General features: G+C 42.3%; 2 protein-coding genes and 1 pseudogene across 2 annotated transcripts; 1 reads left to right on the top strand and 2 right to left on the bottom strand.

Annotated features, from left to right (window-relative positions):
- The first annotated feature begins 1,227 nt into the window (after nucleotides 1-1,227).
- Nucleotides 1,228-2,130, top strand: LOC100339507 (olfactory receptor 4F15-like; annotated as a pseudogene).
- Nucleotides 2,131-4,107: 1,977 nt separating this feature from the next.
- Nucleotides 4,108-5,019, bottom strand: LOC149123060 (olfactory receptor 4K3-like). Its single transcript, XM_089309381.1, has one exon. It carries the CDS (start codon nucleotides 5,017-5,019, stop codon nucleotides 4,108-4,110), a length of 912 nt encoding a protein of 303 aa, XP_089165507.1.
- A 13,995-nt stretch (nucleotides 5,020-19,014) lies between these two features.
- LOC149123059 (endogenous retrovirus group K member 21 Gag polyprotein-like) lies at nucleotides 19,015-21,583 on the bottom strand. The gene is made up of 2 exons (XM_089311019.1): nucleotides 20,713-21,583; nucleotides 19,015-19,346 (listed from the first exon to the last, which is right to left on the bottom strand). Exons 1-2 carry the CDS (start codon nucleotides 21,581-21,583, stop codon nucleotides 19,015-19,017), a joined length of 1,203 nt encoding a protein of 400 aa, XP_089167145.1.
- Nucleotides 21,584-25,425: the final 3,842 nt, after the last annotated feature.

Raw genomic sequence — 25,425 nt, 5'->3', positions numbered from 1 at the left:
AACAGTTTTTATTTTAAAGTCCATTTTATCTGATATAAGGATGGCTTCACAGCTCATTTTGTTTTCTGTTGGCATGGACTATCTTTTTCCATCCTTTGACTTTTAGTCTGTGTGTTAAATCTTTGTTGTTGAGTTATGTTTCTTGCAGGCAGCAAATAGATGGGTTTTGTTTTTTAATCCATTCAGCCAGTCTGTGTCTTTTAACTGGAGAGCTGAAGCTATTTATAATCAAGGTGACTATTGATAAGTAACAGCTTTGCCCTGCCATTTTTCCAAATATATCTGAGGTGACACACTAGGTTTGGCATGGTAAATCTCCTCTTTTTTTCTAATCAGAAGGGAGATTTATTCTGCTCAGCTGAGCTCCTCTCCTCAAAGGTGACCAGGGCCTGAGTGCTAGCTCCAGTGGGTGTAACATTCATTCACTCTGTCCAAAGGACCACAAAAAGGATCTGTGCCATCTTCAGTGTAAGCTCAAGCTCCTCAGCAATGCCCCTTACCAAGTAAACAGGAAGCCCTGAGTGTGTGGAGTCCCCCTCGGTGACTTCCCAAAGTCCCAGCCACACTGTTAGTCTTTCCACCCAGCCTCAGTTTTTTTCTTTTTTTATAGTTCTGGCACACAAGCCTCCCACAGTCATGAGCACTCAGCCCCTGTTAGCTCTCCCTACCAGAGTCAGGAGTTTCCACTCGGCTGAATGCTGGACATGGACACAAGCTGGCACAGCTGTTATGTATGTCCAAAATGGCGCCCACTCTACAGCTTGTTACAGGTCACCACTGTAAGGTGACTGGGAAGTGAGAAATGTGTCTCTCCTTTTTTTCCCTCTAGTTGGTTAGGTACACTATCCCCCTTGGGGCTCTAGGCTGGATTCCCTCTAGGATCTTCCTGCAGCTCTATTGCCAGTGGCTTGGGCTGCTGCAGCCTGGCCTCATCTCACTCTCCCATGCTGATATGGAAGCTCTCGGCTGCTGGAGTCCTGAGCCTGGGCAACTACGCCCTCCATGTAGGTCCACTGTGTCCCTCTAATTTGCATAGAATTTTCTCTGCTGTTTTCTCCCTAAATCTTCCCTGACACTGCACTCTTTCCACTTTTTTTAAGCTATCCTCTCCTAGACCAGAGCAGTAAGCTTCCTCCCTGCTCCACCATCTTGGAACCTTAAATACCTTTGGTGCATTGCTTTATAATTGTTTGTCATTGTTTATTTAAGGTAATAGAAACAAAGCCAATGAATAAAACAAGTTATTTTCTCAAATCTGAATTTGTGTTCCTGGGGCTTTCTACCTACAGACAAGTTCAGCATTTCCTTCTGGCCTTCTCTACGTTGTTTTATATAATAATTGTCCTTGGGAACCTGCTTATTGTCTTTCAGTGATATTTAATGCTCATTTACACCCCCCAATGTACTTCCTTTTGGGAAATCTTTCATTCATTAATTTCTGCCTTTCTACCTTGCAGTTCCTAAAATGATTTCTGACCTTTAGTTTGCCAGGTTTGTGTCAGCCAGATATTTGCCCTTCATGTCCCAGGTGGATCTGAGATGGTGCTGCTCATAGCCACGGCCTTAGACAGATATGTGGCCATATGTAAGTCCCTCCATTGTGAACCTACGGATATGCAATTTGCTTCTGTCTGGTGCCTGGGTTATTGGTCTCAATTCACTCAGTGGCCCAGTTAGCTTTTGTTGTTCATTCGTCATTTCGTAGTCCTAATGAGACAGTTTTTACTGTGATTTTCCCTGGTTCACCAAGCTTGCTTATACAGACCCAGACAGAATGGAGTTAATGGTTACTGCAAACAGTGGGTTCATTTCCATGGACATCTTCTTCTTACTGATTATCTTTTATGTCTTCATCCTGTCTGCTGTGTGGGAACATTCTTCATGTGGTTTGTCCAAGGCCCTCTCAGCTCTTTCAGCTCACATCACTGTAATGGTGTTGTTCTTTGGACCATTCATTTTTATTTATAGTGGCTATTTCCCACAGTTCCAGTGGATAATTTTCTTGCCATATTGGACTTCATGATTACACCCATCCTGTATCCTGCCATTTATACCTTGAGGAACAAAGACGTGAAGATGGCAATGAGGAGACTGGGTAGACAAGTCCTGAGTTTGAGGAACATCTCCTAAATAGCTTAAAAGAGCACAGTTTTTTGTTGTGTTCTTTAGACTCTTCAAATGCTGAAATCATACAAAAATATGTGTATTACCTGAAATATACTCAAAGTGTTTAATGTATATACCATCATATTGGGTCAAAAAATGTAATCTCTTGCAAATACAGGGATGGGGAGCGGACAATATGGATAGTTTTATTCCAATTCTATACTAATTTATTTTATTACATATTTAATTTCTCATTGTGGACAATTTTTATGTACCTTGCGACTTGCAAATAGAGAAAGCAAATATTTTTGTGAGACCTATATTTTAGTAAATCATAGGCAACCTTGAAAAGTTTATAAAACACAATTATAATACTATAGTCATAGAACAATTAATAGATGTTCCAATATTTATTTATGGACTGGATGACTTTCTCATAAATATATTAGCTTTCATAACATTCATTCCTTTGAAATAAAATAGCCACACAGTACATGTAGAATACTTTTTATGCTTATTAATATTTTTTTAAAATGGTTTTGGTTCATTCTTTATAAATGATAGTCTGTTCTTAATTTAAATATTTATTTAAACATCTGTAATATACAAAATAGATGATTACTTATGAGTTTACATTGAATTATCACATTAACTCTATTTAAAAAGTTATTTTACTATTTATTTTTAGTCCTAAAAATTTTTCACAGATAGGTAATGAGAAAAGGTAAATTACAGCTTTGGTAGTATGGCTTCAGATATAAGATCATCGAGATTTCAATTAATTCAATTAGAGGTAATATATTCAGCTTTTGAAGGACTTTGAAATATGAACATATTACTTCCCTTCACATTAAATGCATAATATGAATAATTTAACTTATATATTGTCTGACAATCAAACAGTATGAAGAGGAGAAAAGTTTAAAGCTGGAGGAAGAAGGAACAGTGTTGGAGAAATTAGGTAAACAAAAAATCAGTAAAGAAATGAAACAAAAGGAAAGGACAATTAGAGTGTTTCAAAAACAGCTAAAAGATATGAAGTTGAGGAAATAAAATTCTCTCTAGATTGCGATTATGATTATTATTCAGCTTTATTCTGCATAAGATGGGGAATGCTTAATGATTGCCTTTGTGGTTATCTCTCTAGAGAAGTTAGTCAGAATGTTAACCAAATGAAAAACTAATTCATCCATTTGTAAAGATAAAGAAAGGAATGTTCAATCCACTGGCTTATTATTAAAAATTAGAGAAGACCTTTTTGACATGATGTGATTAAAGAAACGCTTAGCCTACAGAAAATATCAAAATATGATTGCAGATGTTTTTAAAGTAGCAGAACCAATATTAATAGGTACCACTAATATGTTATTTTTTTTTGACAGGCAGAGTGGACAGTGAGAGAGAGAGACAGAAAGGTCTTCCTTTGCCGTTGGTTCACCCTCCAATGGCCGCCACAGCCGGCGCGCTGCGACCGTCACAACACGCTGATCCGAAGCCAGGAGCCAGGTACTTATCCTGGTCTCCCATGGGGTGCAGGGCCCAAGGACCTGGGCCATCCTCCACTGCACTCCTGGGCCACAGCAAAGAGCTGGCCTGGAAGAGGGGCAACCGGGACAGAATCCAGTGCCCCGACCGGGACTAGAACTGGGGGTGCCGGTACTGCATGGGGATGACTAGACTAGTGAGCTGCAGCTCCGGCAGCTATGTTATTATGCACTACTATGTTATTAATTTCAAATCATCTTTGAGCATAACCAAGTTTTTAATGATAGAGATTGGTAAAGCTTTCCAGACAGAAATCATTTTGCATTTAATGATCAGTAAACTGGTGGAACTGAACAGAATCGACGGAGACCTTTCATCTGGAGATACCCGATTTCCATTTGTGAATACGGGAGTACTCCCCAGTGCAGAGTACACAAGTCAGTGTGGTTAATTTAGAAGGTTATAGTGAACATTTTGATAATGTGAGAACCTGAACTACGCATTGAAATTAATATACTAACACCACAGTCTCTTCACTGCATTTTTAATCTCCTTGTTTCTTAGAGTGTAAATGGCTGGATTTAGGAGAGGTGTTATAACTGCATAGAGTACAGCAAGGAACTTGTCCACCCAGGTGATGTTCACGGGCCACAGATAGATGAAGATACAGGGTCCAAAGAACAATACCACCACCATAATGTGGGCAGTGCAGGTGGAGAGAGCTTTGGATGCCCCATCCTTAGATTGAAGTTTGACAGTAAAAAGAATATGAGAGTAAGAGATTAGTAACAGAATGAAGCAGATGGTTGCCAATACCCCACTGTTGGCATTTATCAATATTTCTAGAATATAGGTGTCCATGCAGGCTAGCTTGATCACCAGTGGGATATCACAGAAAAAGCTATCTAATTCTCTTGGTCCACAGAAGGGAAGCTTGAGAATAATAAGTAGTTGGCTTATTGAATGAACAAAGCCAATAACCCATGATGTAATTACTAACCCAATGCACATATGTCTGCTCATGATGCTGGAGTAATGCAGAGGCTTACAGATGGCCACATAGCGATCATACGCCATTGACACAAGCAGTACCATCTCACCCCCTCCAAAGAAGTGTCCAAAAAAAAGCTGACACATGCAGTCTCCAAAGGAGATTGTCTTGTTTTCCTTGAGAAAGTCTGTGATCATTTTAGGAGTGGTGACTGAGGAAAAGCAGAAGTCGAAGAAGGAGAGATTGGCCAACAAAAAGTACATTGGAGAATGGAGATGAAGGTCAATGGTGACTATGATCATAATGGAGATATTTCCTAAAATGGTGGTCAAATAAAGTGTAGAAAATATCACAAGGAGGAAGGCCTGGAGCTCCCATGATTCACAAAGCCCAAGAATAATGAATTCTGACACCACAGACTGGTTTGCTTCTTCCATTTGTTTCAGTTCTAAATTCACCTGAAGCAAAACACAAGTCAGTAGATTTTCTAAACAAACAAACAGTACAAAAATTAACAGGATTTCTTAAACATTATTAATGAAAGAGAATACCAGTATAATCATGATCCAAACAAAGTTTAGACTTCTCCTGTAAAGTTTAACATTCACACATTCTATGGCCCAGAAATTGCACTCTCACTTATATCCCAAGATAAATTCATATATATATGCATATGAATATACATACATACACAGATAGGGAAAAATTTATAATAATTTTCATTAACAAAATCCTATAATAATTTGTTTTTGTTCTAAAACAAAAGAATTACACCCACATAAAATGATAGAGATGATACAGAATTGCTTTAGTAAAGTGTAATAATGAAAGAAAAATGTTCATATGGTTCATTTTTGTCAGGTGTAAAGTAATAGAAGAATTACTTTGCAAAAACTTGTATAGGTGATGGAGTGCAAAGAGAAGATGAACAATATCAATAACCTCAAGTAAAGGGAGGACTGCAGTAGGCCTGAGGATGAGCACATAAGCATATGAGCACCCTCTAAGTTGTTTAGCTTTGTATTTGTATGGCATCAACATATTTTCATAGATATAATCTTACTACAGAATAATACAAGAACAAACAAAATAGACCTGAAAAAATGATGAAATCAGACTACAAATCAAGAGTTATGGTCAATTCAATACCGTGGACCTGAGATAAAAGACCATTTTGCTTAAAAGATACCTTTTGGGGCTGGCACTATGGCACAGCGGGTTAATGCCCTGGCATGAAGCGCTGGCATCCCATATAGGCACCAGTTCAAGACCCAGCTGCTCCACTTCCGATCCAGCTCTCTGCTATTTTCGGGAAAGCAGTAAAAGATGGCCTAAGTCCTTGGGTCCCTGCACCTGCATGGGAGACCCAGAAGAAGCTCCTGGCTCCTGGCTTCAGATTGGTACAGCTCCGGCCGTTTGGCCAACTGGGAAGCGAACCATTGAATGAAAGACCTCTCACTCTCCCTCTCTCTTTCTCTCTCTGCCTCTCCTCTCTCTGTAACTCTGACTTTCAAATAAATGAATAAGTAAATGTTTAAAAAATAAAATAAAAAAGGGACATTTTTAGAGGACTATATGGTATAAAAACAGTTCCAATATTTAAATTAAAGATGTTAGGTGTGGGCATTTGGCACAGTGGTTACACACTGCATGGGATGCATACATCCCATAGTGGAGTGACTGGGTGTGAATCCCGGCTCTGATTCTGATTCTAGCTTCCTGCTAATGTACATCTTGGAGGCAGCAGATGATTGCTCAGATAGTAGGGTTCCTGCCACCCACATGAGAGACCTAGATTGTATTCTTGATTCCTGGCTTTGGCCTGGTCCAGCTCTCTGTTTCAGGTATTTAGGGAGTGAGGCAGCAGATGGGAAATCTGTCTGTTTTTGTCTTTAAAATGAATAAAAATGAATTTTAACAATATTAGAATATATTTAGCACATTATTGAAGGTCAATAATTATTTCATTAATGAATTTACATATATAGTAAAAAATTAAGTAGGAGTATTAACACAAGTTTTAAAAGAAATGACATAGTAAACTAATTATAGTAAGAGGAACCAGTTAAAAAGAAGGTGACTGGGGCTGGCACTGTGGCGTACTATGTTAAGCCTCTACATTTTTTGAGTCCTAGCTGCTCTACTTTTGATCCAGCTCGTTGCTAATGCTCCTGGGAAAGCAGCGGAAGATGGCCCAGGTCCTTGGGCCTCTGCACCCACATGGGAGACCTGAAAGAAGCTCCTGGCTCCTGCCTTATCCTGGCCCAGCCCTGGCTGTTGGCCATTTGGGAAGTGAACCAGTAGATGGAAGGCTTTTCTCTGTCCCTCTCTCTGCCTGTAACTCTACCTCTCAATTAAATAAATAAAATCTTTAAAAACAAATTAAAAAAACCAAGATGAATTCTGAGAAAATATCTAGAAATCTCTGCATGTATTAAAATGAACTAAAGTCTGTGACAGAAATTGGGAAGGTGGACTGAGCATCAGGTTACTTGGGAAAAAGATTTTAATGTTAGGAATGAGAAGCCCATTGCTACCGCTGACTCTTGAAACACATTTGCAGGATTCTAATCACAAATTTACTCAAATTAGGTTCCAGAATGAATGCTTGTTTAGAAAAGAACTAAAATTGTTTGAGAATGAATGTGATTTCTACAAATCGTGAAAAAATAATAAATACTTTTGAGAATACCTGTGCTATGAAAAGATAATTGACATAAGAATAATGACCAAATAAGTGTATGAAACATACTCTATGTATCTATAGTAATTCTTACTATTGTCTTTGACAGTAAGTGCTCGAAGTTTTCTCCTTAAATTGTTTGGGCTGACACTGACATGTAAAGTTGAAATATCATTGATGTTCAAGTACAACAGTGTGTTCAGATACCAAATTAGAAAGTATTATATGTAGCAGGGGACTTTATTCTTGTCAAATAAATAAGAGTTCAGATGAAAACCTGATAGACTCTAGATGCTGTAAATTATGCCAAAATAATAAAATCTTATCCCTGATCTGGTGCTGAGTGCAGCAGGTGGAGCCACCGTCTGCAGTACTGGCATCCCATATGGGTGCTAGTTAGAGACCCAGCTGCTCCACTTCCGATCCAGCTCTCTGCTATGGCCTGGGGAAGCAGTAGAGGATGGTCCAAGTCCTCGGGCCCCTGTACCCACGTGGGAGACCTGGAGGAAGCTCCCGGCTCCTGGCTTCAGGTCAGCTAAGCTTCAGCCATTGTGGCCAATTGGGGTGTGAACCAGCAGATGGAAGACTTTTTTCTCTCTCTGACTCTCTCTCTCTGTAACTCTACCTCTCAAATAAATTAGTTAATTAAAAAAATTATTCCTGCCTTCTCACCTTATTACTTTGTTTAAAGTTGCATTATTTCAGTTCAATTACAGCAGAGAAATTTTACTACAAAATAATTCATATTGAGAGCAATATAAATAATATAGTTACAATTAATTTTAGGCATATCTTATGTAGGCATGATAAATATTCAGACTCCAAGAGTATATATGAAATCAGATAACTTAAAGCTTCATTCATGAGCATAAGGATACACTCCAAATCACTCCTCATATTATTAACTTTGTGGTTTGTAGTTTCTTGGTTTTTAATCCACTTTCAATTCAACAACTATATTTTGGACCTGTGATTCTAACTCAGCACTGTGCTATTCTCTATAGGGTAATAGAAGTGAAATACAGGATTTTATATGTTAATAAGTTTAAATAATTTTAAATTAAAAAAATCATTGGAAATTACAAAAATAAAAAAGCAACACTCACCAAAGAGAGTAACAATTTGGGAAAGGAATGAGACATAGAGACCAGTCTCATGTTTCATTTGTGAGCTGCTGACTTCAAGATCAGTTGAAAACCAAGTCTCTGCGTTTGGTCTCTCTGGATGTCTCCCATGTAGTAGGAACTTTCGCTTACACTGTGTAATTTAGTCTTCATAATAGCTTCATGAAGTGGTCTCATTGTGAGGTGGCCTCTCAGGGTAACCCGTTAGGAGTCTCGGAGCTGAGAAGTAGCATGACTAAGACTGGGCTAGATCCCAGCACTCTCTCTTCCTGTCCTTCTATCAGCCTGCATCTCCTTCAGTTCCAAGAGCATAATTCCATTTCCATGGTAACCATGGATTTTTAAAGCCTTTGGGAGTTTTTGGCCCTTATATTTTATTTGGTTTCTTGCTGCTCTTAATGATAATCAAATTTTTCCTATTCAGAAATTTCTGTCCATTGCAGTCACATATCAGTGCCTAAAACAGTCCCTTTACACGGGAACACCAGATTCTGGATTTGTGAGAACAATTCTTCCTCAGCTGAGTCATCTAGGAAGCTGCAAACCAAAATGAAAACATTGCCTTAGACTTTACAAAGTCCAGAGCCTCATGATATAGCTGAGGGACAATTTTTTTTATATTTAGGGAAGCTACACAGCACTTCCAAACCATGGCTTTTAGTATGTATGGAAAATGCTCACAACATTAGAATTGTCTTAAATATAATGGGTGAAGGAAAATGAGGAACACATTAAGAAATCTGTAAATATTGCATCTTACCAGAGAGACATCATGCGTGACCAGATGGTTTTCCATGGATAAAGCATTGTCTACATTCTAACTAGAGTCTGAAATGAAATCATTATATGCCATCAAAATTGTTGGAGCAAAATAAATGCTACATTATCTCAGTGACTGGTGTTCACGGAGTGTGAGGCATATATTCACTGCAGAGTGGCCTCTAGGGTAGGAAACATCCAAGATCCCTAAATCACATTCCTCTGGGACCTCGTAGTTTCTGAGTGTCTCTGAGTATCATCTAAGAGTGTATCTTACAGTCACAGACAGACCTAGTGAACATAGTGATAAAGCTTCTGATGATGAAAGTTAAGTACAGTTTGAGAACACTGATTTATTTAACTTTTTTAAAGAAAAACATAATTCCACATCTGAGCCGCTACTTCACATCCCAGCAGAAGCCAGATGGCTTGTTTGAATGGGCAGTGGATGCCCAGTGGTGAGAGATGAAAGACTTGTCACAAAACAACCAACCTGAGCTAGTGTATGATTTTAATGGAGAACAGAGAAAATGTCAAGGACAATATCTAGTCTAAGTTGAGCAATGTCCCAGGTTTAACAATTTAAGTACTTATGTTTATTAATATTTTTCTAAATAACAATGGAAGCCCACCTTTTATTTTCATTTACAAGCTATCATGTAAATTTACTTTTATAGTTCAAGATTCCAACATTTTAAAAGCGATTTAAAATTTTTAAAAGGATACATGACAGTTTGCCTCTATTTCCTTTTTCCAATTACTTTTTTTCCACCAGAAATAGTATTTGTCTACATGTTGGTGGGTATTCTTCCCATTCATTTCCCCTGTAATTGGTTGGAGGAGTTCTGCTCGGTTTTAATGTGCAGCATATGGAATGGTGTGTCAATATCCAATTTTATTAAATATCTTTAATTCAATCTAATGACTTCTTTTAGAGAAACTTTTAAGAGGGAATTAAGAGGATGCTAATTTAAAAATACTTCATTTATGCTCATATGTAAAGAGATGTTTTTAAACTATTCTTGTCACTCTTTAGGACTAGATACCTGGGATTTGAGGAGATCATGAAGCACTTGAAGTTACTGCATTTGGCATTAACCAGGTGTGTACTGATGAATGTACTGGCCATCTAAAGTGAAGAGCAGGAAAAGGAGGGTCCTGGGTAATCAGACATAGCCTAGAAATATTTCTATATAAAAATATAGTTGCTTAAGTTCAGAGAAGGCAAACTTTAGTTAAAATATGGTAAGTAAACTATTTAGGTTCCATTGTGTAGATATTCAATACAATGTGAGTCTAAAATTCATTGGTATATGATAACTACACTGAAAATAACCTGTAATATGGAGAGAGCTATCATTTATGCCTTCACATCAACTCCACATAGACCTTCAGGGAAGACTGACATGGATGTAATGCTTCTTTCCATCGCTCACCTACTTCTGTCTTAATTCTTTCTAATTTAAAGCTGTTTTTAATAAATATAAATTTCATAGGTACAGCTTTAGGAATATAGCAGTTCTTCCCTCCATACCTGCCCTCCCACCCCTACTCCTGTCCCACCTCCTACTCCCTCTCCCATCCCATTTTTCATTAAGATTCATTTTTAATTATCTTTATATACAGAAGACCAACTCTATACTAAGTAAAGATTTCAACAGTTTGCATCCACACAGACACACAAAGTATAAATTACTGTTTGAATATTAGTTTTACCATTAATTCCCATAGTACAGCACATTAAGGACAGAGGTCCTACATGGGGAGCAAGTGTACAGTGACTCCTGTTGTTGATTTAGCAATTGACACTCTTATTTATGACTTCAGTGTTCACCCGAGGCTCTTGTCATGAGCTGCCAAGGCTATGAAACCCTTTTGAGTCCACAAACTCTGTAAGTATTTCGACAGGATTATAATCAAAGTGGAAGTTCTCTCCTCCCTTCAGAGAAAGCTACATCCTTCTTTGATGGCCCCTTCTTTCCACTGGGATCTCACTCACAGAGATCCTTCATGTAGGTCTTGGCTTTCCATGCCTGAAATGCTCTCATGGGCTTTTCAGCCAGATCCGAATGCCTTAAGGGCAGATTCTGAGGCCAGAGTGCTGTTTAGGGTGTTTGTCATTCTATGAGTCTGCTGTGTGGCCAGCTTCCCATATTACATCATTTTCTCCTTTTTAATTCTATCTGTTGTTATTAACAGACACTTGGTCTTATTTATGTGATCCCTTTGGCATTTATTCCTATCTGTATGATCAGTTATGCACTAAAAATGATCACTTTAACTAGTAAGATGGCATTAATACCACCCAGCTTCATGGGATTTGGAATTCCATGGCAAGTTTTTACCTTTACCCTTAGGGGTAAGTCTGGGGGAATGTTTGCCGAACTGTACATCTCCTGCCTCTCTTATTCCCAGTCTCAGTTTTTTACTGGGATTAATTTTCAATTGGATTAAAACACCTATGAATAATTCTGTGTTGAATAAAGAGTTCAACCATGGTATTAAGTAGAAAAAGAACATAGTAAAAAAATAAAATAATAAGCTGTTCCTTGACTGTCAGGACAAAGGCTGATCAAATCATTGATTCTCATAGTGTCAAATTCACTTCTACAGATTTCTTTTAGGTGTTCAGTTAGTTGTCACCAATCAAGGAGAACATATGATATTTGTCCTTTTGAGAATGGCTTATTTCACTTAGTATGATATTTTCCACATTCATCTATTTTGTTGCAGATGATCTGATTTCATTTTTTTTACTGCTGTGTCATATTCTATAGGGTACATATCCCATAATTTCTTTATCCAGTCTTCTGTTGATGGGAATTTAGTTTGATTCCATGTCTTAGCTAGTATGAAGTTGGTTGTAGATGTTTGGGTTGATTTCTGGCGTTTCTGTTCTGTTCCATTAGTCTATCTATCTGTTTTTGTACCAGTACCATGCTGTTCTGATTATAATTGCCCTGTAGTAATTCTTGAAATCTGGTATTGTGAAGCCTCCAGCTTTGTTTTGTTGTATAAGACTGCTTTAGCTATTCGAGGTCTCCTGTTCCTTCATATGAATTTCAGCATCATTTTTTTCTAGATCTGAGAAGAAGGTCTTTGTATTTTGATTGGTATCACATTGAATCTATAAATTGCTTTTCAAAGAATAGATATTTTGATGATATTGATTCTTCCAATCCATGAACACCCCAGTTAGATTGGCTTTCATACAGAAATCAACAAACAACAAATGATAGCGAGAATGTGGGGAAAAAGGTACTCTAATCCACTGGTGATGGGAATGCACACTGGTAAAGCCGCTATGGAGGACAGTTTGTAGATACCTCAGAAATCAGAATATAGTCCTACCATATGAATTAGCTATCCCAGTCCTCAGAATTTACCCAAGGGAAATCAAATTGGCAAATAATAGAGCTATCTGCATCTCCATGTTTATTGCAGCCTAATTCTTAATGAACCTTTTCCAAGGAGATTCCACTAATCCTGAGTAATGAGAGGCTCTGGACTGGTTCCAAGCCTTCACATAAACTCCAGGGTTGCTGTCTTTCTATCTGGATCAATGTAAGCATTCAAGGAATAAACAAATCTTGTGTTTCAGTTTTACCAAATAAAGATAGATGAGAACAGAGGATTCTTCAATTGTACACCTGCTCGGTTGCAGGAAAAATTAGTGTTTCCCTTCTTTAAGAAGTAGCAGGGAATAGATACTCCTGTAGGTCTTGTTCAACTGTCCTCAGGTTAAAGCTGAAAGGGAGAAAGGCTCAGAAATGCTGATGTGGGAAAACAAGTCTTTATATAGTAAAGGCTACTGTATTTATATTTTCCTGAAGTTGGTCCATCAAATAGATCAAGTAATTTTGAATGTCTCTGCAATATGGAATCATGATAGATGATGAATCAATATCACTGATGTTATATTGATAAATTCACTTAACAGAGATTTTAATCAGGCTGGCACTGAGGGTCACTATGCTAATCCTCCACCTGTGGTGCTGGCACCTGGGGTTCTAGCCCTGGTCGGGGTGCCGGATTCTGTCCTGGTTGCTCCTCTTCCAGTCCAGCTCTCTGCTCTGGCCCAGAAAGGCAGTGGAGGATGGCCCAAGTGGTTGGGCCCTGCACCCGCATGGGAGACCAGGAGGACCTGGCTCCTGGCTTCGGATCCATGCTGCACGCTGGCCGTAGTGGCCATTTAGGGGGTGAAGCAATGGAAGGAAGACCTTTCTCTCTGTCTCTCTCTCTCACTGTCTAACTCTGCCTGTCAAAAAAAAAAAAAAGAGATTTTAATCAATTTTTAAACTCTATTCTAGGCTGCTTTATAAGACTGAGTCTTATTATAACTAAAGGGTTACTTTCATTATTCGGGACTTGAGAGTACTCTTCTTTGGATAGTGCTTTAATTGCCCACCATTATTTGGAAGCAAGTGACAAGAGCTACAGGATGTTCCTGGCTAGTGGACCAGCCAGACTATGTGAATGTCAAGATGAAAACGTCAAATAATGTTCAGATGGGGCACGCCTGTTATCGAAGACAAGACAGATGAGGCATGAAAATTAAACCACATGAACACTCTAACAATTTGAAGAATTTCCTTCAGGATTGATAGTATTCATTAAGTATTTAGGGTACAGGAATAAGGTGAATTGTAAGTAATTTTGTAAATTAGTTGCTGACAATTTAAAAAGGCACTTGGAAAGAGATGTTGACATCTACGTTTCAAACCAGTAGCCTGGTTATGTTTGAAGAACACAGACTGTATAAAAACCAGAATTTGGAATCAAGTATTGCAAAGAAAGAAATTTCCTTGTATGGTAATACTCATAGCAGACCTCTTTTCATTGTTTGCCTGAATCCTCTCCCATTGTGATGATGTAATGCTGCTGGTCATGGGGCAGCAGGTCCGATAGAGCTCCTCAGGGCCACCCTGGGGAGCTCAGGGGCCGAGCGGGATGATGAGTGTCGGCGGCAAAGGAACCACACCAGAGCCAGGAGATCAGTCAACGCCCAGGGCGCAGCCGGGTTCTCGACTTTATTGGGAGGGGAAGAGCTTATATAGACACAGAAAGGGGGCTCTCCAGGGCACAAGGGAACCGAGCCAACCAGCTGAAAGCTAAGGCAGGACACGAGCCAGGCATGCCCTCAAGGGCCTATCACAGCCGAGGACACATACTGTTCACGAATATGGAAGTCTCCTGTCAGGCTAGGTACCTCCCCCAGGGGCCATCTTAGATTGTTGGAAACTCTGAGTCACTGAGATGCGGAAGTGCAGCAAACTTGAGCAAAGCCTTGTTGAGCGAAGGCTTAGCAACTTTGTTTCCTTTTTGGTTGGAGCCCCTTGCATCTCCCCCTTTTCTTTTATTTTGAGGATAACTGTGTCTGTCTTAGGTTGTCCTCCTGTCAGGAATCGGAAGTTGCCTGTCATCGGAGAAGCCAGGGTTGAGAGCCTGACCGTCCTGTCTTAGGTCGACCATTCCCAGGAGATCTTACCCGTCATTGGCTACCAGTCCCTTTATTAGGAGATGAGGGGGTGAGTGGAGAGGTTTGGCTAGTAACCCAGGGGGGTATCCTGTTGACTAACAAGGGCCTGGTACCTGACTTCCAGCTGGTTGACATGGATTGAACGAAGCTGTTTTCTAACAAAGGAACCTAAGGCGTTAACCACAAGGGCCTATGAGCAGAAGCACAATTATGGCAGTGATTGGACCAAACAACGGCAGGAGGTAGGGCAGCCACCCTCCCCACATCCCTCCCCTGCCATTATAAGAGTCCATTAGGCGTTGCAGGTGACTTTCAAGGCTGTCTTGGAGTTGTTTAATTCGATCCTGTATGACTCCAGATTGGTTAACAAGAAAGCAGCACTCCTCCTTGAGGAAGACACAAAGTCCTCCCTCCTTTGCCGTTAGTAAATCCAATCCTCTTCTATGTTGAAGGGCTACAGAGGCCAGGGAGGAGATCAGTTCCTGTAAGACTCTAAGCAATTGGGTTACTTCTCGCAGGGCCCCGACAACCTGAGAATGTAATCGCTTGTTGAGATAAAAGGCGGAGGAGATCCCAGCCACACCAGTACCCACCCCAGTGCAGTCACCCAACCCCACAAGCAAGGGGCTAAGGGCCAGTGCCCTGGCTATCTGGGCTTTTCCAGTGAGGGGAATCAGAAGGGGCTCAGTAGCCAAGGCAATTTCAACCTGTGGAAGCAACAAGACAGGGGAGCAGGTTTGATCGCCTCTCATGGTATGGGTTAATAGGTGCTGGCATAGGAAGGAAGCATTTCTGGGTGCGCAATAAGACTGGTTAGGCAGTAGAGTTGTATTATCTATCTTTGAGACATTTGTTGATGCGCCCCCTGCCCAAGGGACAGGGGATTTGTCAGGGGGGCATGGGACAAGAGAGCTAGCATTTAACTGCATGCCAAGGAGCATAATAGGGGGTCTCCTTTGGTGAGGTACGCATAGCCAACAGCCTTGCTGGACAGGTAATGCAGAGGTGTTAAGCAGCTGGTATGTAAGGTTAAACATCTCTAGTCAGGTCAAAAAGGTTATTGACTGATATGGGCTATTTTCCTTTTCCACGTTACTGATTAGCTGGGATGTATTTTTGCTTGTAGAAGCACTTCCTCAACGGGGGAGGAAGTAGGAAGTAGGAGCGGGGATCCATACCTTTATTATTCTAATGAGGCCGTATGGGTCTCTTCCTTTCCCATCCACTGGAATTCCTGCATCCTCTCCTGAGAGCTATTTAGGATCATTGGAATTTCTTATCTTATACTTTACTGGGTTGCAAGCTCCTCTTTTATAGGAGCTCCCCTTTGGGTGGAATAGCTCCAAAGGACTCTTAAGCGACCCTGTGTGTGAATGTGGGCAGCTCCAGTAGGGGCAATACCCTTCCTGGCTATTCACACAGTCTCCCTTTTGTAATGTTTTCCAGCATATGTATTTATGGTTAGTTGCATAAATTTTTTTCCCAATCTGCACAGGACCCCCACCCGGTGGTGGGTTGGCAAGCATCAAAGCAAAGCTCAACTTCCTTTGAGGTACATTTGAAAGTGTTGAGGACTATTGGAGGATCGAACCCAATAGCCAAGACCCGAAATTCCCAGTGTCCCCCACCGGATGACGTCTCACCAGGGGACAGTTTCAATGGCAGGGTTGGGAGGATCGCCCCTGCAACAGTTAGCCACAGGTGTTTCATCATTCCTGTGAAAGAGAGAGAGAGAGAGACAAGGCCTCAAGTGGGCTGGGCTCTTGGGTTAAGGTCATTAAGGTCAGTGGGGGGAAGGTGTTTGAGGTCTCTGGCTGGGACCCAGATGGGTTTGTCTTCATTTTGGGGGAAGATGCATCCAAAGCCTTTGCCTGCCATTAGGAGGGGATCAGGGCCCCTCCAGGCCCCCGTGAGGGGGTCTCTCCATCGGACCTTAACAGTAGAGTACTTAAGAGTAGTTGTCCAGTGTCGCTGGAAAGAAGTGAGGTTGTCAGTTTTTGAAAAATTTAAAATATTTAAGGTGCATAATGCCATCTTTAGCTGGTCATGAGGGGGTGCTGCTCCCCCTTTTTGTTTTAAAAGTTGGGCCTTTAATGTTTTGTCTTTCAATGATTGCCTGGCCCGTATGGTTATAGGGGATACCAGTTACATGTTTAATTTCCCAATGCTTTAGAAAGGTAGCAAATGAGGCGCTGGTAAAACAAGGTCCATTATCAGTTTTAATTTGTTTAGGAATGCCAAGAACCGCAAAGCATTGTAATAAATGATTGTTAGCGTGTTTAGCCTTTTCGCCTATGTGGACTGTAGCCCAGTAGGCAGGAGAAAAGGTGTCAACAGTTACAAAAATATACTTAAGCTTTCCAAAAGAAGTGAAATGGGTGACATCAGTTTGCCAGAGGTGGTTGGGTGCCAGTCCACGAGGGTTGACCCTGGGCTCCTGAAAGGGAGGTAGCTGTAAGAATGGTGAGCAGGACTTACAAGTTCGGACAATTTTCTTTAATTCTTTAATTGGGACATGGGGGTATCGATGTTGTAACCCCCTCCAATTGATGTGAGTAAGGTTGTGAAAGGAGATAGCCTCATCTTGTGTAAGGTAGCACTGGGATGAGGATGCTAATGAATCCACAATGGCATTACCTTGAGACAAAATGCCCAGGAGATGTTGATGTCCCCAGAGGTGTTGTAAAAATATAGGCTTAGTCCATGACTTTAGAAAGTTTCTGGTTTGAATCATTAAAGGAGTGATAGGGTTATCATCAAGTTAATATGTAACCAATGGAGGTTGGGGAGTAGATTGGCCATGTAAAGACTATCAGCAAACAGGTTAAAGGGTCCCTGTATTGTTTTCAAGGCCAGGACAATGGCATAAAGTTCCTTGAATTGGGCCGACTCTTGAACATTATGAACTATGGTTTTTGGCACTTCTTGTCTCTGCATATGGGGCAGAAAGATGGCGATTGCTGCTCCTATTTTTCCCCCATCAGTGAACACAGTGTGAAAGGATGGGTCAGCCTCAGCCAAACATAATTTGGGTGGTATCCAGTCAAGTTTGGAGAAGGAGTTCATCCATTTATAGGGGCCATAGTGGCAATCAATCTTCCCTGGGAAGCCTTCTAGAGTAATTGCAATGCGGGTATTGTTTCGATGTAACCATTCGAAATCAGTCAACCGAAACGGTACAACAAGGGTATGTGGCTGATGACCAAAGAGACGATTGGACAGGTCCCTACCCTTTATGATGCAGTCAGCGAGGTGGTCTAGGGCGGCATAGATCTGGGGGGCCCCTCCCACGGACAGATGAACCCAGTGGATGGGCTCTCCATCTTGAGCCAAAAGGGATTTTCCACTGAAGATATAGAATAGGGGCGTGGAAGGGTCATAATGTCTCAGGCAGGAACAATACATAGCCTGTTGGAGCTTAAGGAGAATGTGTTGGTGTGTTTTTTCTAAAGTAATAGTCTTATACAAGGTACCTCCCTTAAGGAGGTCAAACAGGGGAGTGAGCTCCTTGGTACTAATAGGGATCTCAGGTCTCATCCAGTTAACTTCCCTGAGGAGCTTTTGTAACTGAGGTAAAGAATAGGTTTGTTGGATTTGAAGCTGCGGTTGAGTCGGGGAGACTGTATCTAGTTCTAAGCCCCAAGAACCTTAAAGGGGGGTACCTTTTGAACCTTTTCAGGGGCAATCTGGAACCCATGTTTAGTGAGCAGTTGTAAGCAGAAGTTAAGGAACTGGTCAAGCAGTTGGACTCGGGGTGCCCCAAGGATAATGTCATCCATATAGACATATAATAAACAACTAGCCTGTTTAGCTAAAGGCGTTAAAACCTGGGACATATAGTACTGACACATAGCGGGGCTATTGGCCATTCCCTGGGGGAGGACAGTCCACTCGTGCCTCTTATCGGGGCCACAAAAATTAAGGGATGGGACGGAAAAGGCAAACTTTTTGGAGTCCTCCGGCCTTAAGGGGATGGAGAAAAAACAATCTTTGATGTCAATAATTACGGTGTGGTACTGTTTAGGGATGGCAGGGATCCAAGGGAGACCCCTCTGGGGGGTCCTGAAGGGCATCATTTTCTCGTTTATTTTTCTTAAATCATGTAGGAAGTGCCACTTGCCGTTGTTTTTCTGAATAACAAAAACAGGGGGATCCCAGGGCCTAATGGAGGGCCTAAGGTGTCCAGCTTGAAGTTGCTGTTGGATGAGTAAGTGGAGTTGTTGGATTTTGTGTTGTGGGAGTGGCCACTACTCTACCCATACAGGGGGGCCCGGGAGCCAATTAATTTCAAGGGGCCCTGGGAGAGCAGTGGCCTCTAGGATTGGGGGTGCGGTCGGATGAATGGTCTTGGCTCCCCCCTCCTCAAGGCCTCAAAAGAAGGATCATCTCAATAGTTTGAGTGGCAAACCCTTCCCTCCTCAAATTGTTGTTGGAATTCTTGCTCCTCAAGAAAGTCCTCGTAAAAGGCCTTATGGTCAGTAGTGACGTAGGCCTCCACTTCTCCCAGGATATCCTGCCCAAGAAGATTGGCGGTCAGCCCTGAGGCTACCAAGGGGCAAACCTGCCCTCCGTTACCATCCAGGTCTTTCCATGGGAGGGGGTCGGCTGTCTGGAAGGATTTGGTCTGGCCACCCACTTCCATCAGAGAGGGACCGGGGAGAAGTCTCCAGTGCAGGGGGGTTTCCTCTCTCCTGAGGACTGTTCGGTCTGCCCCAGTGTCTATGAGACATTTAAAGCTTTTTCATCCTATGGTGATGGTCATTTTTGGTCTGATCCCTGATATTAAGGGGACTGTCCAGTGTGCTTTTACTGAAGAACCCCCTTTGTGTAATGGGGCTGGGGGCCACCCCAAGGGGAGTTTAAAGGCTCCCCCTTGATGTTTGTCTTTGATCGACAGTCCTTGGCCCAATGAAACCCCTTTCTACATCTAGGACAGGGAGTACGGGGGAGCTGTCCGGGGGTGCCTCCTGGAAATGGGATGGCTCCCTGCTTATGAGGGCACTCCCTCTTTTTTTTCTCTCTTTTTTGAAATTTTTATTTAATGAATGCAATTTTCATAGATAGAACTTCAGGAATACAGTGGTTCTTTCCCCCATACCCGCCCTCTCCCCCCAACTCCCATCCCACCTCCCTCTCCCTCTCCCATCTCCTTCTTCATTATGGTTCATTTTTAGTTTGATTTTATATATAGAGGACCAACTCTATGATAATCATAGATTTCAACAATTTGCACCCACTCACACACACAACATAGTGAGTACAGTTTGGGGAGAAAATTTGCAGTTGATTCTCATATTGCAATTCAATAGGGACAGAGGTCCAAACTAGGGAACAAGTGCACAGTGACTACTGTTGTTCCTTTAACAATTAACTCTCTCTTATTTATGACATAAAGGATCACCCGAGGCTCTTGCCATGGGCTACCAAGGCTATGGAAGCCTTCTGTGACTACAGACTCCACTGGTATTTGGACACGGCCATACGCAAAGTGGGTATTCTCTCTCCCTTCAGAGAAGAGCACATCCTTCTGTGATGACCATTTCTTTCCACTGAGGTCTCACAGAGATCCTCTGTGTAGGACATTTTTTTAAAATTTATTTTTTATTTAGTAAATATAAATTTCCAAAGTACAGTTAATGGATTACAATGGCTTACCCCCCATAATTTCCCTCCCACTCACATCCCTCCCATCTCCCGCTCCCTCTCCCATTCCATTCACATTAAGATTCATTTTCAATTATCTTTATATACAGAAGATCAATTCAGTATCTATTAAGTAAAGATTTCATCAGTCTGCACCCACACAGAAACACAAAGTGTAAAATACTGTTTGAGTACTAGTTATAGCATTACTTCACATTGGACAACACACTAAGGACAGATCCCACATGAGAAGTAAGTACACAGTGACTCCTGTTGTTGACTTACCAATTTGACACTCTTGTTTATGGCGTCAGTAATCTCCCTAGGCTCTAGTCATGAGTTGCCAAGGCTATGGAAGCCCTTTGAGTTCTCCGACTTCGATCTTATTCCGACAGGGTCATAGTCAAAGTGGAAGTTCTCTCCTCCCTTCAGAGAAAGATACCTCCTTCTTTGATGGGAGGGCACTCCCTCTTGAAGTGCCCCTCCTGCCCATAGCCAAAGCAGCTCTTCCCCCTCCCGGGGAAGGCCTGCTGGAGCGCACACACAAGAGTGTCCAGGTTCTCCTTTTGGGAGGCTTTTAGTAAGGACACCATGGTCTGATTTTGATGAGACATGGTTCCCACATCCTTGGTGGCAACGACCCACCGCCCCATGTTTCTGTGCTTTAAACCAGCACAGGCCAGTTTATGATCAGCAGTCATGCCCTCCCACACTAACATCTTTAGGAACTGATCCCTTAAGGGCCCTGGGGGAAACTTCCTTTGTAGACTCTTTTCCACCCTGTCTATGAAAGTAGCCAAATCCTCAGAACTTTTCTGTGTGATACCAGAAATTGGAGGCTCGAAGGGGCCCTCTTCAAGTTTCTTCCAGGCAGCCAGGCCCAGAGCACGAAGCTGCTCCTGGTAGGGGGCGGGAATGGCCACTTGCAGTATACCTGTGGAGTACTGATCGCCGGTGCCTGAAAGCATCCCATAGGTGATGGCAACAGGAGGGTTGGCAGCCTGATTTCTCTCGGGTTGGGTATGGCACTTATCATTAAAGAAGGCGCACCACTTGATAAACAAGGACCCCAGAAGAACGGCCTTAGCTAAGTTCTTCCAATCCTGGGTGGTGCAGTTTTGGTGAACGAGGCCCTGAAGGATCGTTTCTGTCCACGGAGAGTTTGGGCCATCTTCGGAGATTGCCTTTTTTAGTTCCTTTAGATCGTTGGCCTCCCAAGGGTACCAGGTGGCCGGTCTATTGCCTCTAGGGTTCACGTTCACAGGGAGGCACGTTTCAGGCCCCGAGAAGGGGGGTGCTCTTGCGCCCGCCATTGGTTTCGCCCTGAGGTAGGGAGGGGTAGGGGTGGAAGGAGTCTGAAAAGGATTGGAGGAAGAAGAAGGGGCGCCAGGAGATGTTGGCTGCGGCTCATTTCTAGGTGACCATGGGGCTGCACCAAAGGGGTCAGGAGGGGATTCTGACCCTATCTCCTGCAAGGGCTCTGCTTTTCCCTCATTGGAGCACTCGTTCAGGCTCTCTTTTTGAGAAGGGGGGGGGGGCTCGCCAGAAGGAGTCTTCTCTTTACCTTGAGTTTGGGTAGGGCGGGGTGGAAAACAGCTCTTAAGAGCAGTGATGGTGGGAAAAGCTCCAAGAGGGGGAATCTCACCCCTGTCGACCTGTGCTTTACACAAAAGTTGCTCTGTCCTGTCCCATGTCTCCCAATCAAATAAATTGGCCTCCGGGAGCCAAGGGGCCACCTTAACGAGGGCCCTCCAAGTCTGCAAGGCCTGGCTATCAGAGAGTTCCAACCCCTGCTCTTAACTAGGACTTTAAGGGTATCAAGGGAGGGATTGAGTTTGGAATTGTGCTGTCCCATATCTTAGGGGAGTACACTGACCTGTAGTCTGATTAGCCTGTCGGCAATTTCGTGAGTCCTCACACGGGGCACCAGTTGCTGCTCGTCATGGGGCAGCAGGTCCGATAGAGCTCCTCAGGGCCAGCCTGGGGAGCTCAGGGGCCGAGCGGGACGATGAGTGTCGGCAGCAAAGGAACCACACCAGAGCCAGGAGATCAGTCAACGCCCAGGGCGCAGCCGGGTTCTCGACTTTATTGGGAAGGGGAAGAGCTTTTATAGACACAGAAAGGGGGCTGTCCTGGGCACAAGGGAACTGAGCCAACCAGCAAAAAGGTAAGGCAGGACACGAGCCGGGCACGCCCTCAAGGACCTATCACAGCTGAGGACACATACTGTAACGAATATGGAAGTCTCCTGTCAGGCTAGGTACCTCCCCTGGGGGCCATCTTGGATTGTTGGAAACGCTGAGGCACTGAGATGCGGAAGTGCGGCAAACTCAAGCAAAGGCTTAGAGGCCTTGTTGAGTGAAGGCTTAGCAACTTTGTTTCCTTTTTGATTGGAGCCACCTGCAGTGTGAGAAGTCAATTGAACATCAATGGGCTGAATATATACAAGGAAAGGAGAAAAAAGCTTGTAATCTAGTGGTGCTGAGGTTAGCAAAATGCTTGTAATTTTCACTTGTATTGACCACCTAACTTGTGATGGTTCTTCACAGGATAACAGGAAACAACTGAAAACTGTTATTTTATTTTGCTCTTTTGATTTTTTAATATCTTTTGGTTCACTCCTCAATTGGCTGCAAGGGAGCCACAACAGAAGCCTGGAGCCAGGTACTTTTCCCTGGTCTCGCATGGGGGTGCAGGGGCCCTAGGACTTGAGCCATCTTCTGCTTTCCAGAGAGCTGGATCGGAAGTGGAGCAGCGGGGTCTCAAACCGGCACCCATATGGGATGCTGGCGCTTCAGGCCAGGGTGTTAACCCACTGCACCACAGTGCTGGGCTCCTCATCAATCTTTAAAAACAGATTCATTTTGTTTGTTTGGTTTTGGTTTTGTGGGGGCTTGACTACTATAAATGGTCTTCTAAGTTAGGAATCTCAGTTGTTTTAAAATTGTATTTATATACTTGTTTAATCATAGACAATGGGGCTCCTATCTAAATAAGAGGAAAAGAAAATGTAAAAAACTTCATCCTGATGAACACAATTTGATATAAGGTCAAGACATGTGTGTGTTGAATGTTGTTGTACAAGAATGATTAGGTGGCAAAGATGACAGTGAAATATGAAAATATTTAATGATCTCTTCTTAGACCCATGACAGATAACATTTTTGGGTTGCTGAGGATTGTCCTCTCCCTAACTTCAACTTTGTCCTAGCTATCGCTGGAATCCCGGGACTTATAAGGGTTGATTCTGCACTGCTGTTCTCGAAATAGGGCTTTCTTTCTGAGCTGCCATCTGCTCGGTGTCCATTATTTTTCTTTTGGCAGTCTGGCGAGGGAAGGACTGATGTGATACTTTGTTTTAGGAGAACAGCTGAAGTATCAATGAAGTACTGTACTGTTCATAGCATTAAAGGGCCAATACAGGCAGAACTAGATGTGAATGTGCTATGGAGGATCAGATTTGATAGAATGACAGACAGAATATCCAAAGGAATAGGAGGAAAAGAAAGGAATTTCAATGAGACTACATTAGTGTAGTGCATGAAATAGGATAATGAGTAGAATAAACCAAAAGCCAGACTTTGAAATAAGGCATACATAGCATGAGTCTTTGCTCTATTTACTATTTACTATCTATTTACTATTTTTTTTTTTTTTGGCTGCACATTTCTGGAAAGTAGCTCAGGGACCGGCACTGTGGTTTAGTGAGTAAATCCAACACCTCAGTACCATCAGCAGATGTGAGTGCTGGTTTGAGTCCCAGTTGCTCAACTTCTGATCAGGCTTCCTGCTAATGTGCCTGGGAAGGCAGTGAAAGATGGCCCCTGCACCCACGTGGGAAAACTGGATGAGGCTCTGGCTCCTAGCTTCAGCCTGGCTCAGCCTTGCTGAAGTGGCCATTTGGCCAGTAAGCCAGTGGATGGAAGCTCTCTCTCATCCATTTCTCTCTCTCTCTCTCTCTCTCTCTGCCTCTGCCTCTCTGTAACTCTGCCTTTCAATTAAATAAATAAATATTTAAAAACAAACAATGGAATGTGCAGTCAGTAAGAGTGATAATAGTGTTCTATGATTAGTTTATGCATTACCTTAGATATATACTCTTACCTTCTTTTTAGCTGTAGTGTTTACAGCAATGGCAATGGCATATTTTGCTACTGCTGTACAGCCAAGGCCCTACTGTGACAGTTTCTACAAGTCACTCATGTCTCTTTCAGGCAAGATAAACCATTGTTTTATCTCCTACCAGCACTTCACCTTGGGTTTTCTGTCTTGAGCCCTTGTTTTAGTTTAAATTTCTTTCTTCTATAGAAGATATTGATTTCAAGATTGGGGACAGGGGCCAGTGCTGTGGCGTAGGGGGTAAAGACGATGCCTGGCATCCCATATGTGCACTAGCTGCTCCACTTTCTATCCAACTGTCTGCTGTGGCCTGGGAAAGTAGTAAAAGATGGCCCAAGCCTTTGGGCCCCTACACCCATGTGGGAGACCTGGAGGAAGCTCTTGGCTCCTGGCTTTGGATCTGTGCAGCTCTGGCTGTTGCGGCCAACTGGGGAGTGAACCAGCAGATGGAAGACCTCTCTCTCTCTCTCTCTCTCTCTCTCTCTCTCTCTCCCTCTGCCTCTCCTTCTCTCTCTGTAACTCTGACTTTCAAGTAAAATAAACAAATCTTTAAAAAAAAGACTGGGGACAGATAGTTTACATGGCAGAGGGTCTCTGTAAGCAGAAGTAAGAAAGTAGAGAAGATTGACCCAGGGAAGGAGAAGCCAGTATAAATGTAAATTTTTAAACCACTGAAGAGGGCAAATGAATGGTGAGGGCTTACAATGTCCAACACGATGACCTTAGCATTCAGACTACTGGGTTTACTTAAATCATAGATGAAATCTTTTTGAGTTTTGAGAATGAATCAGATTCAAACAAATGGTGATATAAATAAAGAAAATCTATAAGTAGCTTTTCTGGGGCAACGTGATACAATACCATGAGAAAATGAAAGGAAATTATCTGGATTTGAAACTCAGAAGATTTTGAAAATAAATGTTATCTAAGAACTTCCTTTAGTACATGAAGTAAAATGGGTGGAAATTTAGAATAGCAGCTAGCATACACAGCCTTCAGAAATTTGTAGGGCGTTATCATATAAAATAATTACACC

Source organism: Oryctolagus cuniculus, chromosome 12, assembly GCF_051225735.1.
Source record: "Oryctolagus cuniculus isolate XC-2025 breed Fujian yellow rabbit chromosome 12, ASM5122573v1, whole genome shotgun sequence".
In the NCBI taxonomy this organism is placed as follows: domain Eukaryota; kingdom Metazoa; phylum Chordata; class Mammalia; order Lagomorpha; family Leporidae; genus Oryctolagus; species Oryctolagus cuniculus.
The sequence above is the reverse complement of the archived record's forward strand: the minus strand, read 5'-3'. Positions and strand labels throughout refer to the sequence as shown.

What these genes read in the sequence shown, in the direction of transcription:
- LOC149123060 (XM_089309381.1), bottom strand. Translation starts at nt 5,019, where the DNA reads ATGGAAGAAGCAAACCAGTCTGTGGTGTCAGAATTCATTATTCTTGGG.
- LOC149123059 (XM_089311019.1), bottom strand. Translation starts at nt 21,583, where the DNA reads ATGGCGGGCGCAAGAGCACCCCCCTTCTCGGGGCCTGAAACGTGCCTC. An exon ending in CCCTCCCATCAAAGAAGGAG is followed by an intron (nt 19,347 to 20,712) that starts GTATCTTTCTCT and finishes AATGTCTCATAG; the next exon opens with ACACTGGGGCAGACCGAACA.